At 35.4% G+C, this 15,571-nt stretch overlaps 1 protein-coding gene across 1 annotated transcript in view; it reads left to right on the top strand.

Moving 5' to 3' along the window:
• Rbp (RIMS binding protein) overlaps positions 1-2,035 on the top strand; it is a 439,820-nt gene extending 437,785 nt beyond the window's left edge. Inside the window, exon 29 of the mRNA XM_089098234.1 lies at positions 1,857-2,035. Coding sequence (XP_088954360.1) covers positions 1,857-2,035 — 179 coding nt within the window. The remainder of the gene's footprint in view (positions 1-1,856) is intronic.
• Positions 2,036-15,571: the final 13,536 nt, after the last annotated feature.

Raw genomic sequence — 15,571 nt, 5'->3', positions numbered from 1 at the left:
CTGCGACTACGTGTGACATCGATTACATGAAAATAAGACTATGATTGCTTCCAAATGCGATTAGCTGTGACGGTGACAGCAATTATTTACATGCCTAACTTTAATACCTGAGACGGTGACTAAATGTGACTGCAACTACTAAGGACAGTGACTGCCCATATTTGGGACTGCAGCTGCTTGCAACTGAAGCATCTTGTGGATGAGATCAATTATAACCAAGAATAAGAAGAAGTGAGGAATTCGAAAAAAATAACAGTTTTCTCTTCCTTTTTCTTCTGGTAGAATTAATTTTTATTTTAAATCTTTGGTATACGCTAACGCATTTGGCTTCCTCTATACCTAGTATCAAAGTAGTTGTTGTGACAGTGAGAGAAGTAGTAGCAATATTATCGTCGCTCTATTATTAGAAGTAACAATGGTAGCAGCAGTATTATTAACAGTAGAAGCGCGTAAATGTTGCCTTTTGGTAAATTGAACAATCTTATCATGATGACCCAGAAGTTTCACCTTGATAAAAAAAACAATCCAAAATATTAATGAGGTGCTTTTTAGACCCCTTTTTCCTACCCTTTCCATCTTAATACTCTAAGCCTTACAAGTTGTTGCATTTTGAATAGTAGTTTAATAGCTCAAGCAGTAGCAATAGCAAAAGTAGGAGTTCTCGTAGTCTTAGTAGTGGCATGCAAAGAATACCTTTTTTTCAATTATTTATCAACTTTAAGCATTCTCTGAAACTTCAAACTAAATACCCAAATCCATTCTTGGGATACACCCTGTTGACAATCTGTAAGCACACAGTGTGTTTTGACTTAGTTTATATCCCCCAAAGAATCCTGTCAAATCTCAATTTTCATACGCGTAGCCCTAACTGTACTACAACCATAGTAGTAGTGTTAGTATTAGGAACAATAGCAGCATCAGCAGCAATAATAGCAGTGGTAGCAGCTAGATGTTGCCTTTCAGTCAGTTGAACATCTCACTCATGATGCTCAAGAAGTTTCCTCTTGATAAGGCAAGTAGTTCCAAAAATATTGCTGATAAGACTATTGTTCAATGAATACTATAAGTTAATAGAATGACGCTGTAAGAAGTCCCAAACAAGGAAATATAAAATTTCTAAGAATCTTCAAGAATATTAATATATAATGCCAAATAAATGAGAAAAAGTGACATATATTATTATTAGTATGATTACCATTATTATTTATTGGAAAACCCGTCATACAGAAATAGTAAAGGGCAGAGCAATAAACCAAAAAAGGAGAAATACACTCTAAGCGCAAAAATAAACATTTAAAAAACACAACAAATAAATGTTAACTACTAGGCCAGTACCGACGAGCAAGGATGGTTAAACTTTATCAAATGGGACTTATAAGCACGAATTTGCTTTTCCAAAGCTATAATAAGGTCAGCAATGCTGAATTTTTTAACGAGATAAGAGTTGCTTGTCCAAGGGGGAAAAAGTAAAAGATATTTTGCAAACCGGAAGAAAACGGAACGAATTTTTGACTAGTCAGATTTTGTGAGCATTTTCCGAAAAAGGGATATATACAGATAATGAGGTAGAGCGACACCGTTGAAAAAATTTGAAATAAGATGGCGGTTGAAGCGTAACTTATTCGTTACAAAAGACTCACATGATGCCCCAGCTCTACGTTCAATGTGAGCAATTAATAGTTGTCATATGTGCATTATAGACGTACCAATGGGAAGACCAAGTTAGATGATATGATCTAATGGCTTAATCCTTCTATTTCTGAGAAGTATATCTCCAGGTGACACTTATTTTCAGTTGAAAAATTGAACTTTTGACTTTTCAGCACTGAACTGAAGATCTATTTTTTTATACTCAGATTGTAGAGTTGCGAAAGACTCGATAATTCATTCGATAGTGAAGCTCAAATTCATAATGTTGTCTGCACAACATACGAGAGATAAATCAAGACCGCCAAAGATTAAAGATGTGGGAACAGATGATGGTGCACCAAGAAATCCATTATTGAAGACTGAAAAGGAAGAAAGCGCACCTTGACGGCTACCTGTTTCAATTTTGAAAAAATATAAGGGGTTGGTGTGTAGACTTGAGAGCTGTCAGCTTTAGAAGGGCTCAGATATATGACGGGCTCACTCCACGCTTTTTCTGCATGGAGTAACATAGTGACGGGAATGAGAGAATCAAACGTTTCATGAACATTGTGCCCGGCTAAGACGATAGTTCAAAATTGGTAAAGTGGAACATAGCATTTCACGTTCAGATGGTCAATGAACAGAAGTTTGAAAACCTCTCAGAAGATATTAGCCACCGTTAAAGGGTAGAAATACGAGCACTGGGTGGCGAGTTTTCTTTTCTTTGGGATTGGAGTGAGATGTTTAATCGAGAAAGAAGAAGGTACAACTCCTTGGGTTACAAATATCTGCATCATTAGATCCATATGGTTTACCAGCAGCTTGCTGCCATTCAGAATGTGAAGAGTGCTCACTTTATCGTTGCAATAAGATTTCTTACGTCTTAAGCGTTAGAATGATCGCAGTACAGAATCAATTGAAACAACAAAATTGTCAGTAAGACAACTAGATAGAAATTTATCAATCTTTAATTCATATTCGGACAGTATGGCTGCATCTGGTGGGGAGAATTCAGCAGAGAAGTATGAATTCCAATCGGAATCAGGAACATCTTGAGCAGATAGGCAGGTGGTAGACGAATGTCTTGCTACATTTCTCCAGAAGGAAGGTTGGGACGGAGATGCTTTCTGGTATGTCTTTGCGTATATCTGGCTCATGTAAATAGATAGTTCTCTTACAAATTTTCTTTTGGTTGAAAGACGAATGACTGAAACCCAGCCAGAGCGAGAACGATCACACTGGAGCCACAAATGATACAAAAATTTAGATTTTCTCCAAGCTTCAACTAGCCCTGGATTACTGGACCGGCATTCCGACAATTGCGTTTGAGAGGTTTAGCGGCTTTTTCTGCGTATCTTCGGGATATCTTTTCTAATTCTTGGGATTGGCTGGTGTGTTGAAAAAAAAAACTCTCAGGGATGTTAAAAAAAATCGGTAGATTTTATTTTACTCAGATTTTCAAAGCGAAATTAAGATAAAACTTAAAAGGTAAGAAAAACATTAATAAAGCCTTTTAGGGATCTCCGGATCTTTCTCTTGAGACGGATAAAAACAATTACTTTTTATTTTTGACAATTTTGATCTTTCCTACCAAATAGACACCACCCCACTCCCTTTTTTTGATGCTTCAAATGGTAATATATATGTATGAAATTTTCGTATTTTAGGTTTTATGACAACAAACTCTACGATTTGTTCTTACTATAAAGCTTAGTTTTCATTTTGTTCAACTTTGAAAATGAATTTTCTTCTATAAGGAAAAAGAAAAAACAATAGAAAAACACATTATGAAATAATTTAACGATAATATTTGCTGATTGCTCTACTCATAAACACAATCTAAAGTGTTTGTTTAGCTTATAAAACAATTTAATTGGGTATATTCCTTGCTTGAGGCTACTCATGGCCAACATTTATGAGGTCAGAGTTTTTTGGAGAATTCTTGGTGTTTATGATGATTTGCCTGCTTTTTATGTAATTATTAGACAGGATTAAGACATTCTTAAATTAAATTTATTAATTTAGACAAATTAAGAGCAAATTGTCAAACAGTGGAGCAATCTTTGAATATGCCTGTGTCTGGGTTAATAGTTTTCTTTCCTTGAGCCAATTAGCGGAATTTTCATTTTTTTATAAATGGAAATATTTATTACATAACTAATTTATACAAAAAAAGTACAAAGCCCAGTATTCTGGGCTTGTCTGGCTACTCCTAGACTACTCTACATTACATATATGCTTCAGGTTACCAAACCTTACAACTACCAACATATCAACGCATCATTATAATTCTGCTCGATAAAAAAAAAAATCAAAACTCGTACAGGCAGTGACGTCTATTGGACGTCAGTATTGGCAGTATGACGTAGTAGGACGTAGTATGACGTAGTAGTATGGCAGTAGGACGCGAAAATAAATGGATATTACCAAAGTTCGGCTCTCAATTGCATATATCACTCTCATCGCTTGGTTTTGTAGTGACTGCAACTGCTTAAGATGGGTCGAAAATATTTTAGACCATATCGAAAAACAATACAATAAATATGGATGGATTAGTGAAAAATAAAGCAGCCGATGCACTTTTTGAGGAAACTGGTACTTCAGTTTTCTTAACAATCCTACATTTCATAATCTTCAAGGATATGCTAAGAATGTGTTCTGAAAAACAAATTGTTTCATCAATCGGAACGCCTAAGTATTTCACAACTTTTCTTCGTGATATGACCGATTTGCCGATATAAAATTCCTTCAGCCACGGGTAATAGTTTGCCAATCTCACAAAAACAATAAAGGTAGACATGTTGTAATTAATTTTGAGCTTGTCCAATCTCATCCATCTCCTTATGCGGATCAGGTCTTTATTCATTAAGACCAAAAGTTGACTCTCAGTAAGTGCCATTACTGAATGGTTGGTGTCGTCAGCAAAAAGAACAAATGATTTTCTTGGTTTAGAATTTGCAGTCTCTTCACTCATATCCGTCACCAGCTCAGAGAGTGTGCAATAAAGATTGTTTTTTATAAATTGTGAAGAGCAAGGCGCCAAGAGAGGAGCCTTGGGACACTCCGCAATTTAATGGAAAATATCCCGAGTCAGCCTCGTTCACTCGTACATATAGTGATCTTCTCCTCAAAAACAAAGAAAGAATCTTCAGGGCGTTTCCTCTGATTCCAGCATTTTCCAGTTTCTTCAACAGAATATCATGGTCTACGGTATCAAATGCCTTGAGGATTTTCACTTTGAACTTTTCATCAAGTGCATCATGTGCAACTGAATAAGATGCTCCGCTTTTCTAAATCCAAATTGGTTCTTGTAAAATAATTTTTTTTCCAGAAATTAATTTATTCGTATATATGTTATTGGCTTTTCAAAAATCCGCGATAAAATTCGTAGGAATGAAATTGCTCTACAGTTAATGAAATCACTTCGATTACCACCTTTGTGCAAAGGCAAACTTTGGCTTTCTTAAAATAATCAGGGAAATCCCCTTCTTTGAGACAAAAATTTATCAATGAGACAAAATCTAGAAAAATCGCGGGTAAGATAAGAGTTATTACTTTTAATGATAGGAAATCTGCTTCTGCTGCTGCATTTTGCTTGTCACTAACTATTTCATTCACCTCATGCATAGAAGTCGGCAGAAGCTGAAGACTGGTATCACTTAGTGGGGGTAGATTTTGCTCAAGTCCCATCACTGGGGTTTCTTCAAATGGACGACTTCACTCTCTCGCCTACCCAAAAAATGTTGGGCCGAATCGTTTACTAAATCTGTTGCTTCGCGATTTCCATTGCCTGCGGGCAAAACAACTTTTTTTCCTCCAATAACTGACCTTATGTGTCCCAAGTTTTAGAAGGATTTCCTTGATTTTCTTGGAACTTATTTTTGAAATACTCATTTTTTGTTTTCCGCAGCATTTTATTTAATGCGACATTATATTTTTTATAAATTTTTCAATCTATTTCACGGTCACTGAGAAAATTGAACATATAGAGGCTGTGCCTCTTTTCAAAGATTTCAGAAGTGCTTTTGTCATCCAAGGTTTCCTAGGAGTTGTGGTTTTATGTTGCATTGAAGACACTTTTACACACGTCCTATCGAGCGAAAAAACATCTTTTCATACCATTTGATTATTTTTTCACTATAAAATTAACACTCATCTAGGAAACTCCAATCTATTTTATTCAGTTCAGTCTTAAACTGAGACAAAGGCTTTTAAATAGGATAAGTACGATCTTTCTTGAATCCAGAACCATGAGGACTGAGTCAATTTTCTTCACAAGTAACCATATTTCCGAAGTGGTCAGATTTATCGTTTATTATCACTCCCGGTTGACAATACTTCACATTTTGCTTTAAATTCACGAAAATGTTATTAATGAAAGTCGCACTATTATCAGTTATTGTAGTGGAAATATTAATTACTAAACATTTTGTTAATAAACTGTCGAGATTCTCGGTCATCAGCATTCAAGATAAAATTAAAATCCTCAATAATCACACACTGAAACCCACATACGGGTAACTTTTCCAATAATTTTCTCCAACAACTCAAAAAAACGAAAGGTTGGCTTTACAGCCGATGGAATATAAATAACCAAAATACTAGGGGTAAAAATTATTATTAAACTCCATCTATAGTGTCTGCCATGTCCACGTTTTCTTTTCTTATAAAGGGTATAAGTTTATGGAATAATTTGGATAATGATATGAAAAAGATAGAAAATTTTAGTGATTTTAAAGGAAAATTGAAAGAAAAATTATTAAGTAAGTATGAATTCTAGTTTTTCTTTTGGAGGAAATTTGTTTTAGTTTAAATTAAGTTGAAATTGTTTGTTGGTTTGTGAGTGTGACCCCACAGCATGAATATGGTATGTAGTTGCTGTCCCTATAGTATTATTATTATTTTTTATTTATTTTTTTCTTCTTTGTTTCTTATTATAGAGAATTTAGCTGACGTTATATGTATGTGCTTTTTTGCCTGATTCGCCCCATGTCAACAGTTCAGTTTTGGATGAATAATATAGATTTTTATATGTAAATTTTTGTTAAAGTTAATTAAATATATCAATATCAATATCAATATGGCTCAAATTAAATTTTGCGAGAAATAGAGTCTATTCTAGATAGAGGCTAGAGGATATTCTTCAAAGATAGAGGATATTCTTCATTTTGAGTATTTATTTTATTGATTAATTTTTTCTCTGACTTCTTCGAGTTATTTATGTCTCCTTCCGATAAACTTGTACTTCAACTGAGCAGGTCCCTTTGTTTAAAGTAAATGAATCGTTTTCATGGATATTAGTTATCCAAATGTAGCCCTTTCCCTTTTCGTAATTTATGATCTGTTTTTCGCATACTTAATTTTGGGGATATCTTCTAATGGTGAGGCAACCCAAGTTTCCTTTTTGTCATTAGTTGAATTGAGAATTTGTTAATTTGAACCCTTTGCATTGATTTTGAGGCGATTTTGGTTTTTCTTACTAAAAATCCGTAGTATTTTTTTTAAGTCCATTGTCTATTAAGCTTAATAAAATATGTCGTTTTGTTCTTTGATATTGGCTCCTGTATTTAATATTTTCTTCCATAATTCAGTAATGTCCTGAGTTTGCATTTCTCTATGTTGCTCATATTGCCTGTTTTTACCTTTATTAAGTTATTTTGTATACTACGGTGATTTGATCTAAACTCACTTGTCAACTTATAATATATTCTGTAAGTTCCATGAATAACATTGAACTCTGAAGCCACATGTTAGCCTGGGTGGTGCATTTTGCTCCATTGAATAAAATAGTTATTTAGTTACCCGCGTTAAAGTTGAATCGATGTGATTTTTTATATGTTTTACAGAATAGCGTAAATAAAACTGTGTTTCTATATTTTAATTACGACATAAATGGTGTCAGAAGTGCGACTGTTAACTGAATATTCAGTGAAACGTTGAAACTTGGATTTTTGCCTCATTGAATTATAGCATAGATTAAGATAAAGAACCCAAAATTTTTCGTTACATTTAGTGCTCTTAAAAAGACACTTGTTGAATATTGTTATCGTTATCTGCATCGAAATGTATCTGATTTGGAGATAGTGTGAAAAGATAGTAACGAAGAATTTGTGATAACTTGGACTTTGCCTCAGTTTTGCGTTAAATTTTTCACTATTTATAATCTGAAAAATATTCACAATTTGCTTGTGCCGCAGTTTTGATATCTAGTTAAAATAATCCGAAAAAAATGTTTTTTCGTTATTATCATTTGCGAAAGTGATTCCCTTATTAAAACGTTTTCCCTAGGGGAAATAGTTGCTGGATTAGCAGTGTGTTGATTTAAAGACGATCATTGATTTTCGTCGGTTGCTAGCTCTGTATTTACTGTGTGCTATTGATGAACAAAGTTTGAGCCCCCCCCCCAGTGGTGTCACGATACCAGTGTGCAAATGGTGCTTCATAGCACATTTGTACGTGCTTCAATAGCACATTGTGCATGCTTCATAGCGCATTGTGGGTGCTTCATTGCACATTTGAGCGTGCTTTCTTTTCATATTGCGGGTGCTTCTAAACACATTTGTACGTGCTTTAGTAGCACAATATGCGTGCTTCATAGCGCATTACGGGTTATTTTTAGCACATTTGGGCGTGCTTTCATAGCATATTGCGGGTTCCTCATAGCACATTTGTTCGTGCTCCAACAGCCCATTGTACGTGCTTCATAGACCATTTTGGGTACTTCATAGCACATTTGAACTTGCTTTCAAAGACATTACGGATGCTTCATAGAACAATTGCACGTGCTTCAATTGCAAATTGCGCGTGCTTCTTATCCCTTGCGGATGCTTCATAGCACATTTGGGTAAGCTTCTGTGTGCTTCTGTAGCTGGTGCTTTATAGCATATTGTGCTTGCTTCATAGCGCATTGCGGTTGATTCATAGAACATTTGGGCGTGTTTTCATTGCATGTTGGTGGTGCTTCATAGCACATTTATATGTGTTTCAATAGCACATTTTGTATGCTTCATATCACATTGTGGGTGCTTCATAGCACATTTGAGGTGGTTTTCAAAGGACATTACAGGTGCATCATACCATAATTGCAGGTGCTTCAATTGAAAATTACACGTGCTTCATAGCCCTTGTGGATGATTCATACCACATTTGGGCGTGCTTTTAAAGCACATTGCGGATGCTTTATAGTACATTGTGTGTGCTTCATAGCAATTTTGAGTGTGCTTTCATAGCATATTTTGGATGCTTCATAGCACATCTGCGCTTGCTTTCGAAGCACACTTCTGTGCTTCATAATACTTTAGAAACACCTTTATCTCAAGGAAAGCCAAGTTCGCAGCTGTATGAGCCTGAAGCAGCAGGATTAGGGTAAAGTGCAAACAAGGTCACAGACATTGGCAGAACAAAGCCTAGATAAGGATATGACCAAGGGAATGGACAAAGAACGTTTGATGCCCATCTTTCCTGCCTCTATGAAGGGGAGCATGGAAACAATTCAGGTTGAGCTAGATCGAGAAAGAGAGACAAGCCGACGGCAGATGCAACAGTAGCTGGAATCGTTGACTTCGCAGTTTACTCTTCTTGTTCAAGCTGTACAGACCAATCAATCCGCCATTTAGAATTCGCCAGTTACAGAAGAGAATACTACGATCCAAATTATCAACCTTACTGAAGGTATGGATATCGATTCATACCTCACAACATTCTAGCAAACTGCCACCCAAAAATACTGGAGTCGTTCCATATGGGCAGTTAGACTCCAGGCCTTTCTGACAGTTAAAGCCGCAGAAGTTGCTGCGATCGTTCCAACACCTGATAATTCAGATTACGACCTTGTAAAAGAAGCTAGTCTGAGAATATCTCGAGTGTCTTCTAAAACCTATCGTCAATTATTTCATACGACCCAGAATGAGCAGATCAGTCATTTACCGACGAGGGTAAAAATCTAAAGCAGCGGCTGACCAAATGGTTGGACGTCACCGACTACAGGTCAATCGTGACCGTAGATGAGCTGTGAACGAAGATTGCTGATATTCTTAGAAAACCATATGTAGAAAAATATATCACTTCCATCAAGATTGAACATCTACGCTTCGATTTGAGAGGACTCGTGGACCCGACTTTCGTTGCTGTCTGCAAGGTGGCTGAAAACTTCTTTCAAACCTGCAAAGATGACAGAAGTGAAGGATTAAAAGCAGGCTCACATCAGTCATCAAGGAAAGGAATGGCTCCGAAGCATGCACAACAATATAAACCTGTAACGTGATCAAAATTCAAAAAACCGCAAGATATATTTTAAATTTTCCCTTCTATTTAAAAATATGTATGTAAAACTGAACTGCTTAAACTACTAACCTAAAATCTTTAAACCCATAGAAGTCAATTAAGTAATGCCTGCTAATGCAAATTAAGAATAGCTATTAAAGATACAATATATCTCATCTGAAATAAACTTTGTAGAATATTTTTCCACAACAAATGTTTAATTGCAATCAATAAATATTGAAGCAAAAAAGATAAACTGTCACAGAAGTATGATACGAATTTCAGTTTAGTTAAATATTGCATGACAGGCGGTCAATAATATATTTTATTTTTTAAGAACTTGAATCACCAAACTGTCAAGAGAAGGTAGAATCTATTAGACAAAAATAGCTAGAAGAGAAACAATGTATTAAATGCATTCGATTTGCTTTGTCTGAAACAATGTTTCATCTTAATAAATTATAAGTTGTCTTGAACTGGGCAACATATATTTAGCATAGTTCAAAAACGATGTTAATATGGTACTGAAACAAAGTTTCGTTTCAATAAACTGTAAGTAGTCTTGAACTGAGTGAAATGTAATTAGCAATAAATAATTCGAGAACGATGTCACTATGTTACTGAAACAAAGTTTCATCTCAATAAATTGTAAGTAATGTTGAACTGAGTGACATGTAATTAATACTAAATATAAAAAGTAATACTTCGTTTGACAGGAAAAATTCTCAGATGTCAGTCTTGTAGCCATAAAGTATCTGAAAGTCCAGGTTGTTAAATCATGTGCTTTTTAATTGAATTATGTATTTCTCGATCCAATCGGAATAAGGCTGACATATCTCTAGTAACGCCTTAATGTAACCCTCGGCAAAATTCGCATAGTATAGTAACTAGGATATACAGCTGAGGAGTCAGTCTAGGAGAGGTCTTTTGCCAGTGGATAGTCAGTCAACTTTTAATATGATGGCAGTTCTTTTTTATTTTATTCCGGAGCTATGTTTGGATTTAATCAGGAGTTAGAGGCGAGTCAATTTTTATTTATATGCAGTTAAACCTCTGTTTGTTTCGTGACTAGTTTTGGACTTAATGAGATAACATTAGTGCTCTATACTACAATACCCGTACCAGTGTATGTAGTGCCCTTATACTTGACGTTTTTGTACACAGTCCTGTTTCTATCATGTGATTAAAAATAAACCCTTTACTTTTTATTTATGTCTCTCCATGTTAGTATTTCTCAGAAATATTAGTCCTTTGTGTCTCTTATTCGCTCAATACGATCCTTATGATCTAATTTACAGGTAATGTGTAGTATTCTAATAACAAGACGACCCTAGATGTTATAACTATGCTTCATTGTGAGGTTCTTCAACAGTAAAATCGAGTTTCAGTCAAAAGGAATTCATATAGTAACTTTCATTGACAATTAATCCCCACTTAACCCATCCCTTGATTCCCCCATTAATTTAAAACAATTATATTCACCCCATTAGAATTGGCGCGGCTCTGTTTAAAGGAGAAAAGCATAAGGACTAAAAATTTTTTGTTGAAAAAAAGGAGATATTTACAATTTACTGAGAGATACTAATTATACATAGAGAAAGTGCCATATTTTTTTAGGCCTGAAACCCTTAAGCTAAGCAAAAATAAGGCACCTCTAAAAACATCTCATTTAGAGATAAGATATAGAACATCCCCTCATTAGCTAAGTAAAATTTGAAAGTGTAAAAGTGTCAGAAAAACTTAAAAGTACTGAATTTATATTTTTGAAGAGCTTTTTCAAAAATTTACCAATATGTCGTTTGATCCAAGCGAACAATTGTTAAAGCAAAAACTTATTGCCAAAACTGTGGAAATTTCCAATTCTCTTCCCCCATACAATTGAGACTCAGATGTAGACGAATTTAGTATTCAATTCAACCAATTTGTAGAAACAACCAAAACGGACTTAAAACACTAGTGGGCATGCTTCTTATGCGATTAAAAGGGCAAGCTTTAATCTTTCTAAAAACAAATCGAGAACACTATAGTCAAAGACAATAAGCTCCAAATAAACTCTACAGAAAAATTGCTAAAAGTGTTCCAAGAGAGATTCGTAGAAACTAGTTCAACAGACAAATTAGAACACGGGAAAGTATGTTTTGATCAAACACAAAATGTCAGAGAATATCTATATAAAGTGAGGGTCTCGACAGAGGCAAAATTTGGAAAAGAATCTGTTAGTTTATATGATAAAATTGTACTACATGCCTTTTTACAAGGGCTGAGCCCAAAACTGTACAGCATTATAATATCTAAAAACATTCAAACATTGGACTTGGGAGTTCAAGAAATGGAAGGAAGGGTAGAAATTGACACGATTGTGGCAAACCACAATAAGTCAAAAATAAATAATGGAGGAGAGTCAATGCCAAGACGATCACGAGAGCTTTCCCCCGAATTTTGTTCAAGAGATAGTTCCCCAAAACAAAATCAAAATAGACCTTCAACCGCCATTAGACACAGAACTCTACGTTTTGTTCCTACCAATACGAAAAATTACGCAAATAAATCACCTTCAATTATATGCTATGCAATCAATTGACCAAGCCATATTGCCAGAGAATGCCGATCTAGAAACAACTATGCACCAGCAACCCCCAATTATAATAACCATGTGTTTGGGAGAACAAACTTAAACGCCCAAGGCTCAGGAAGTTATAGAGGATTACCCCGCATCCCCTACCAACAGGGCTTGGCGCATAAGACCCCCTTCCCCAACAGACAAAATATTTATCGTTTTCTTAACCCAAATATTTGTCAAAACACATACCAGTATAGTGTAAGACAGTATACCGTACTAGATTTAATAGGAATACAGATAATAATAGTACAAATTTTTCTCTATCGGGAAATTTCCCGTCAGTGCAGAAATAAACAAATGCGGCGGGCCGACCGCATAAGAAATTACAACCCGCGTAACAATACTTGGCAATCGCGAAAGTCAAACGTCAATCAGCTAACTAGGGAAGTTCCCACTGAGCCCCAATTTCAAACACTGACTTATCAAATCAATGCACAGGGAAACGAATCAGCCCCCCAAGAAAAACTAACCAAGAACCTGGATGCCATTTTTTTATAGGTCTCATCCAGTAGTAGTACCTACGTCAAGTTAAAATAATGATATATTGACTATATTTAGTGATTTTAGTGTTGTAAATATTTACTTCAAAGTACTGGTAGATTCCGGCTCGACAGTTAATATAATAAGCTCAAATGTGTTCAATACATTACCAGCATATACCAAGCGACGGAAAAATTGCAATATTCTCAGTTTAACTAGCGTCAGAGGGCAAATATTGGAAGCAAAAGGCTCAATACGTCTAGATGTGACAAAAGACAATAGGATTTTCCCTAACAACTTCATAATATGCAAGAATTGTAAATATGAGGCAATAATCGGAGCTAATTTTCTGAAATCTAATCAGGTGCTATTAGATGTAGCCAATAACAGACTTATATATCCATCCGATCTTATTCTCCAACGCGTGGAGAAAAGGGAAGGAACAGTAAATAGAATAAAGTCTTTTATATCCCATTTCTCGTCTTATAGGAGAAGAAATTCCAGTGGCAAATGGATTGAGTCTATAAAGGCAAAGATAGGGGAAATGTAAAACTAAAGGCAAGTAGAGGTTAAGAAAATAGCAGAGTCGTGGAAAGAGGTAATAAACCTCAATGCGTTCCGTTTGCGACCAACCCCACTAGCGGAAGATTTAACACACAAAATGCCAATCTTAACTTAATAGAAAGCAAGTCGGAAGAGAAATATTATGGGTTTATCGTAGGTAAAACAAAAATTCCCCCAAAGCAATACAAAGAGTTCACATCTCACAAATGATTTAATCAGTAAATGATAAATCTGAAATTTGGTTTTCGTCTCCGTCGGCAGAAATCCCTGAGAATCTGTTATGTGAAGAACATATCATATCCTATGAAAAAGGGGAAGGCTTTATTTGCTTTACAAATACCCACGAAAATGATACAATTACAATAAAGAAGGGAGCAGGTCTCGTTTAAATACAAGTTATTTCTAAGCGCGAGCTAGATAAGTGGAAAAATTCCAAAAGGAATTTAGTTTATAACATTAATACTCCAAACGATAGGTACCCATTAACAAGAATCCAATTCTTAGAAAAATTTAATCTGGACCACATCCAAGACGCAGAATTAAAAAGAAAATTTTGTGAATTACTGTGGAACTTTAGAGATATATTTTCCGCTCTTGAAAAAGATATAGGATTAATACCGTTCTATGAATACTCTGTCCTAACTAAAGGGTTGCCTGTGGCCAAGCAGCTTTACCATATTCCTCACCAATACAAAAATTGGTTGAGGAAAAAAATCCATCAATTAGAGACAAACAACATTATACGCTCAAGTATAAGCCCTTATTCGGCCCCCGTCATATTAGTTCCAAAAAAGAACAATGATCTTAGGCTTGTAGTAGACTATAGAGCCCTATATAAACAGGTAGTTAGTGATAAATTTCTCCTGCCCCGAATCGACAAAGTCCTTGATTCAATCTAAAACAAAAATAAAATTTTACCTCTCTGGATAGTATGCAAGGGTATTACAAAGTTAAAATAATAGATAAAAACGTTTATAAAGCGGCATTTTCTACAACTGAATTTGGCTCTTATGAGAGTTAAAGAGTACGCGACGAAATTCAGATTAATTCAAGTGCATCAGTTTGACATACGTTACACTTATTACGAGGCTTAAAAAATATTATTCATTTTGTGGATTATGTAATATAAATAGGAGAAAACGCGGAGGATCATTTAGCAACATTAGCCAAAGTCTTTGAGAAATTCAGAGAAGGCAATTTGAAATATCGACCCGAAAAAATGAATTTATTTCAACAAAAACTCAAATTTTTGGGAGTAGTAGTGACTCAAGGTCAAATGTCCCCAGACCCGGAGAAGATAAAATGCGTAGACGATCTTAAACCCCCAAGAACTATAAAGCAATTGTGAGGAATTCTTGGACTGACTGGTTATTTTAGAAAATTTATACGCAATTATGCCAATATTGCGAAACCCCTAACGGAATTAACTAAAGGGAATCCCCAAAATATTACCTGGTCCCAGGAAGCTCAAACTTCCTTAGACAGTCTCAATGAGGCACTAACTTCTGAACTAATATTATCGTTCCGTGATTTCGAAAACGGACAATTTGTGGTCTCAATTGATGCCTCGCCTCAGGGCATTGGTGCAATGCCTTCTCAAATAATTCCTAAGGAAAATCCCGACCCTCTACAGAAGCCCCTTGATCAGGAACAAGAGAGAGTTATATGCTACTCAAGTAGGACCTCGTCGTAAGGCGAAAGCAGTTATTATGCAACGCAAATAGAATTATTATCTATAATTCACCATTTAAGTAAAATAAGGATTTATTTAGTTGGTCTAAAGTTTAAGCTGCATTCGGACTATAAAAGCTTGTAGTACTGGCGCACTTTCAAAAACCCGACGGGACTTCTAGCTAGATGGATAATGAAAATCCAAGACCTGGATTATGAATTTGATCATTTGAAAGGTAAACAAAACGCCCCCTTTGATTACTTAAGTAGGTTCCCCGAGAATACTTGACTTACTTACTTGACTTAAGGCTCCTGCTGAGGGTTCGGTGTAGAGAAGGATGAGAC

Source organism: Artemia sp. Qi Xiang Cuo, chromosome 12 (genome assembly GCF_049724085.1).
Source record: "Artemia sp. Qi Xiang Cuo chromosome 12, ASM4972408v1, whole genome shotgun sequence".
Lineage (NCBI taxonomy): Eukaryota > Metazoa > Arthropoda > Branchiopoda > Anostraca > Artemiidae > Artemia > Artemia sp. Qi Xiang Cuo.
Note: the sequence above shows the minus strand (reverse complement) of the source record. Positions and strands in the feature narration are given on the sequence as shown.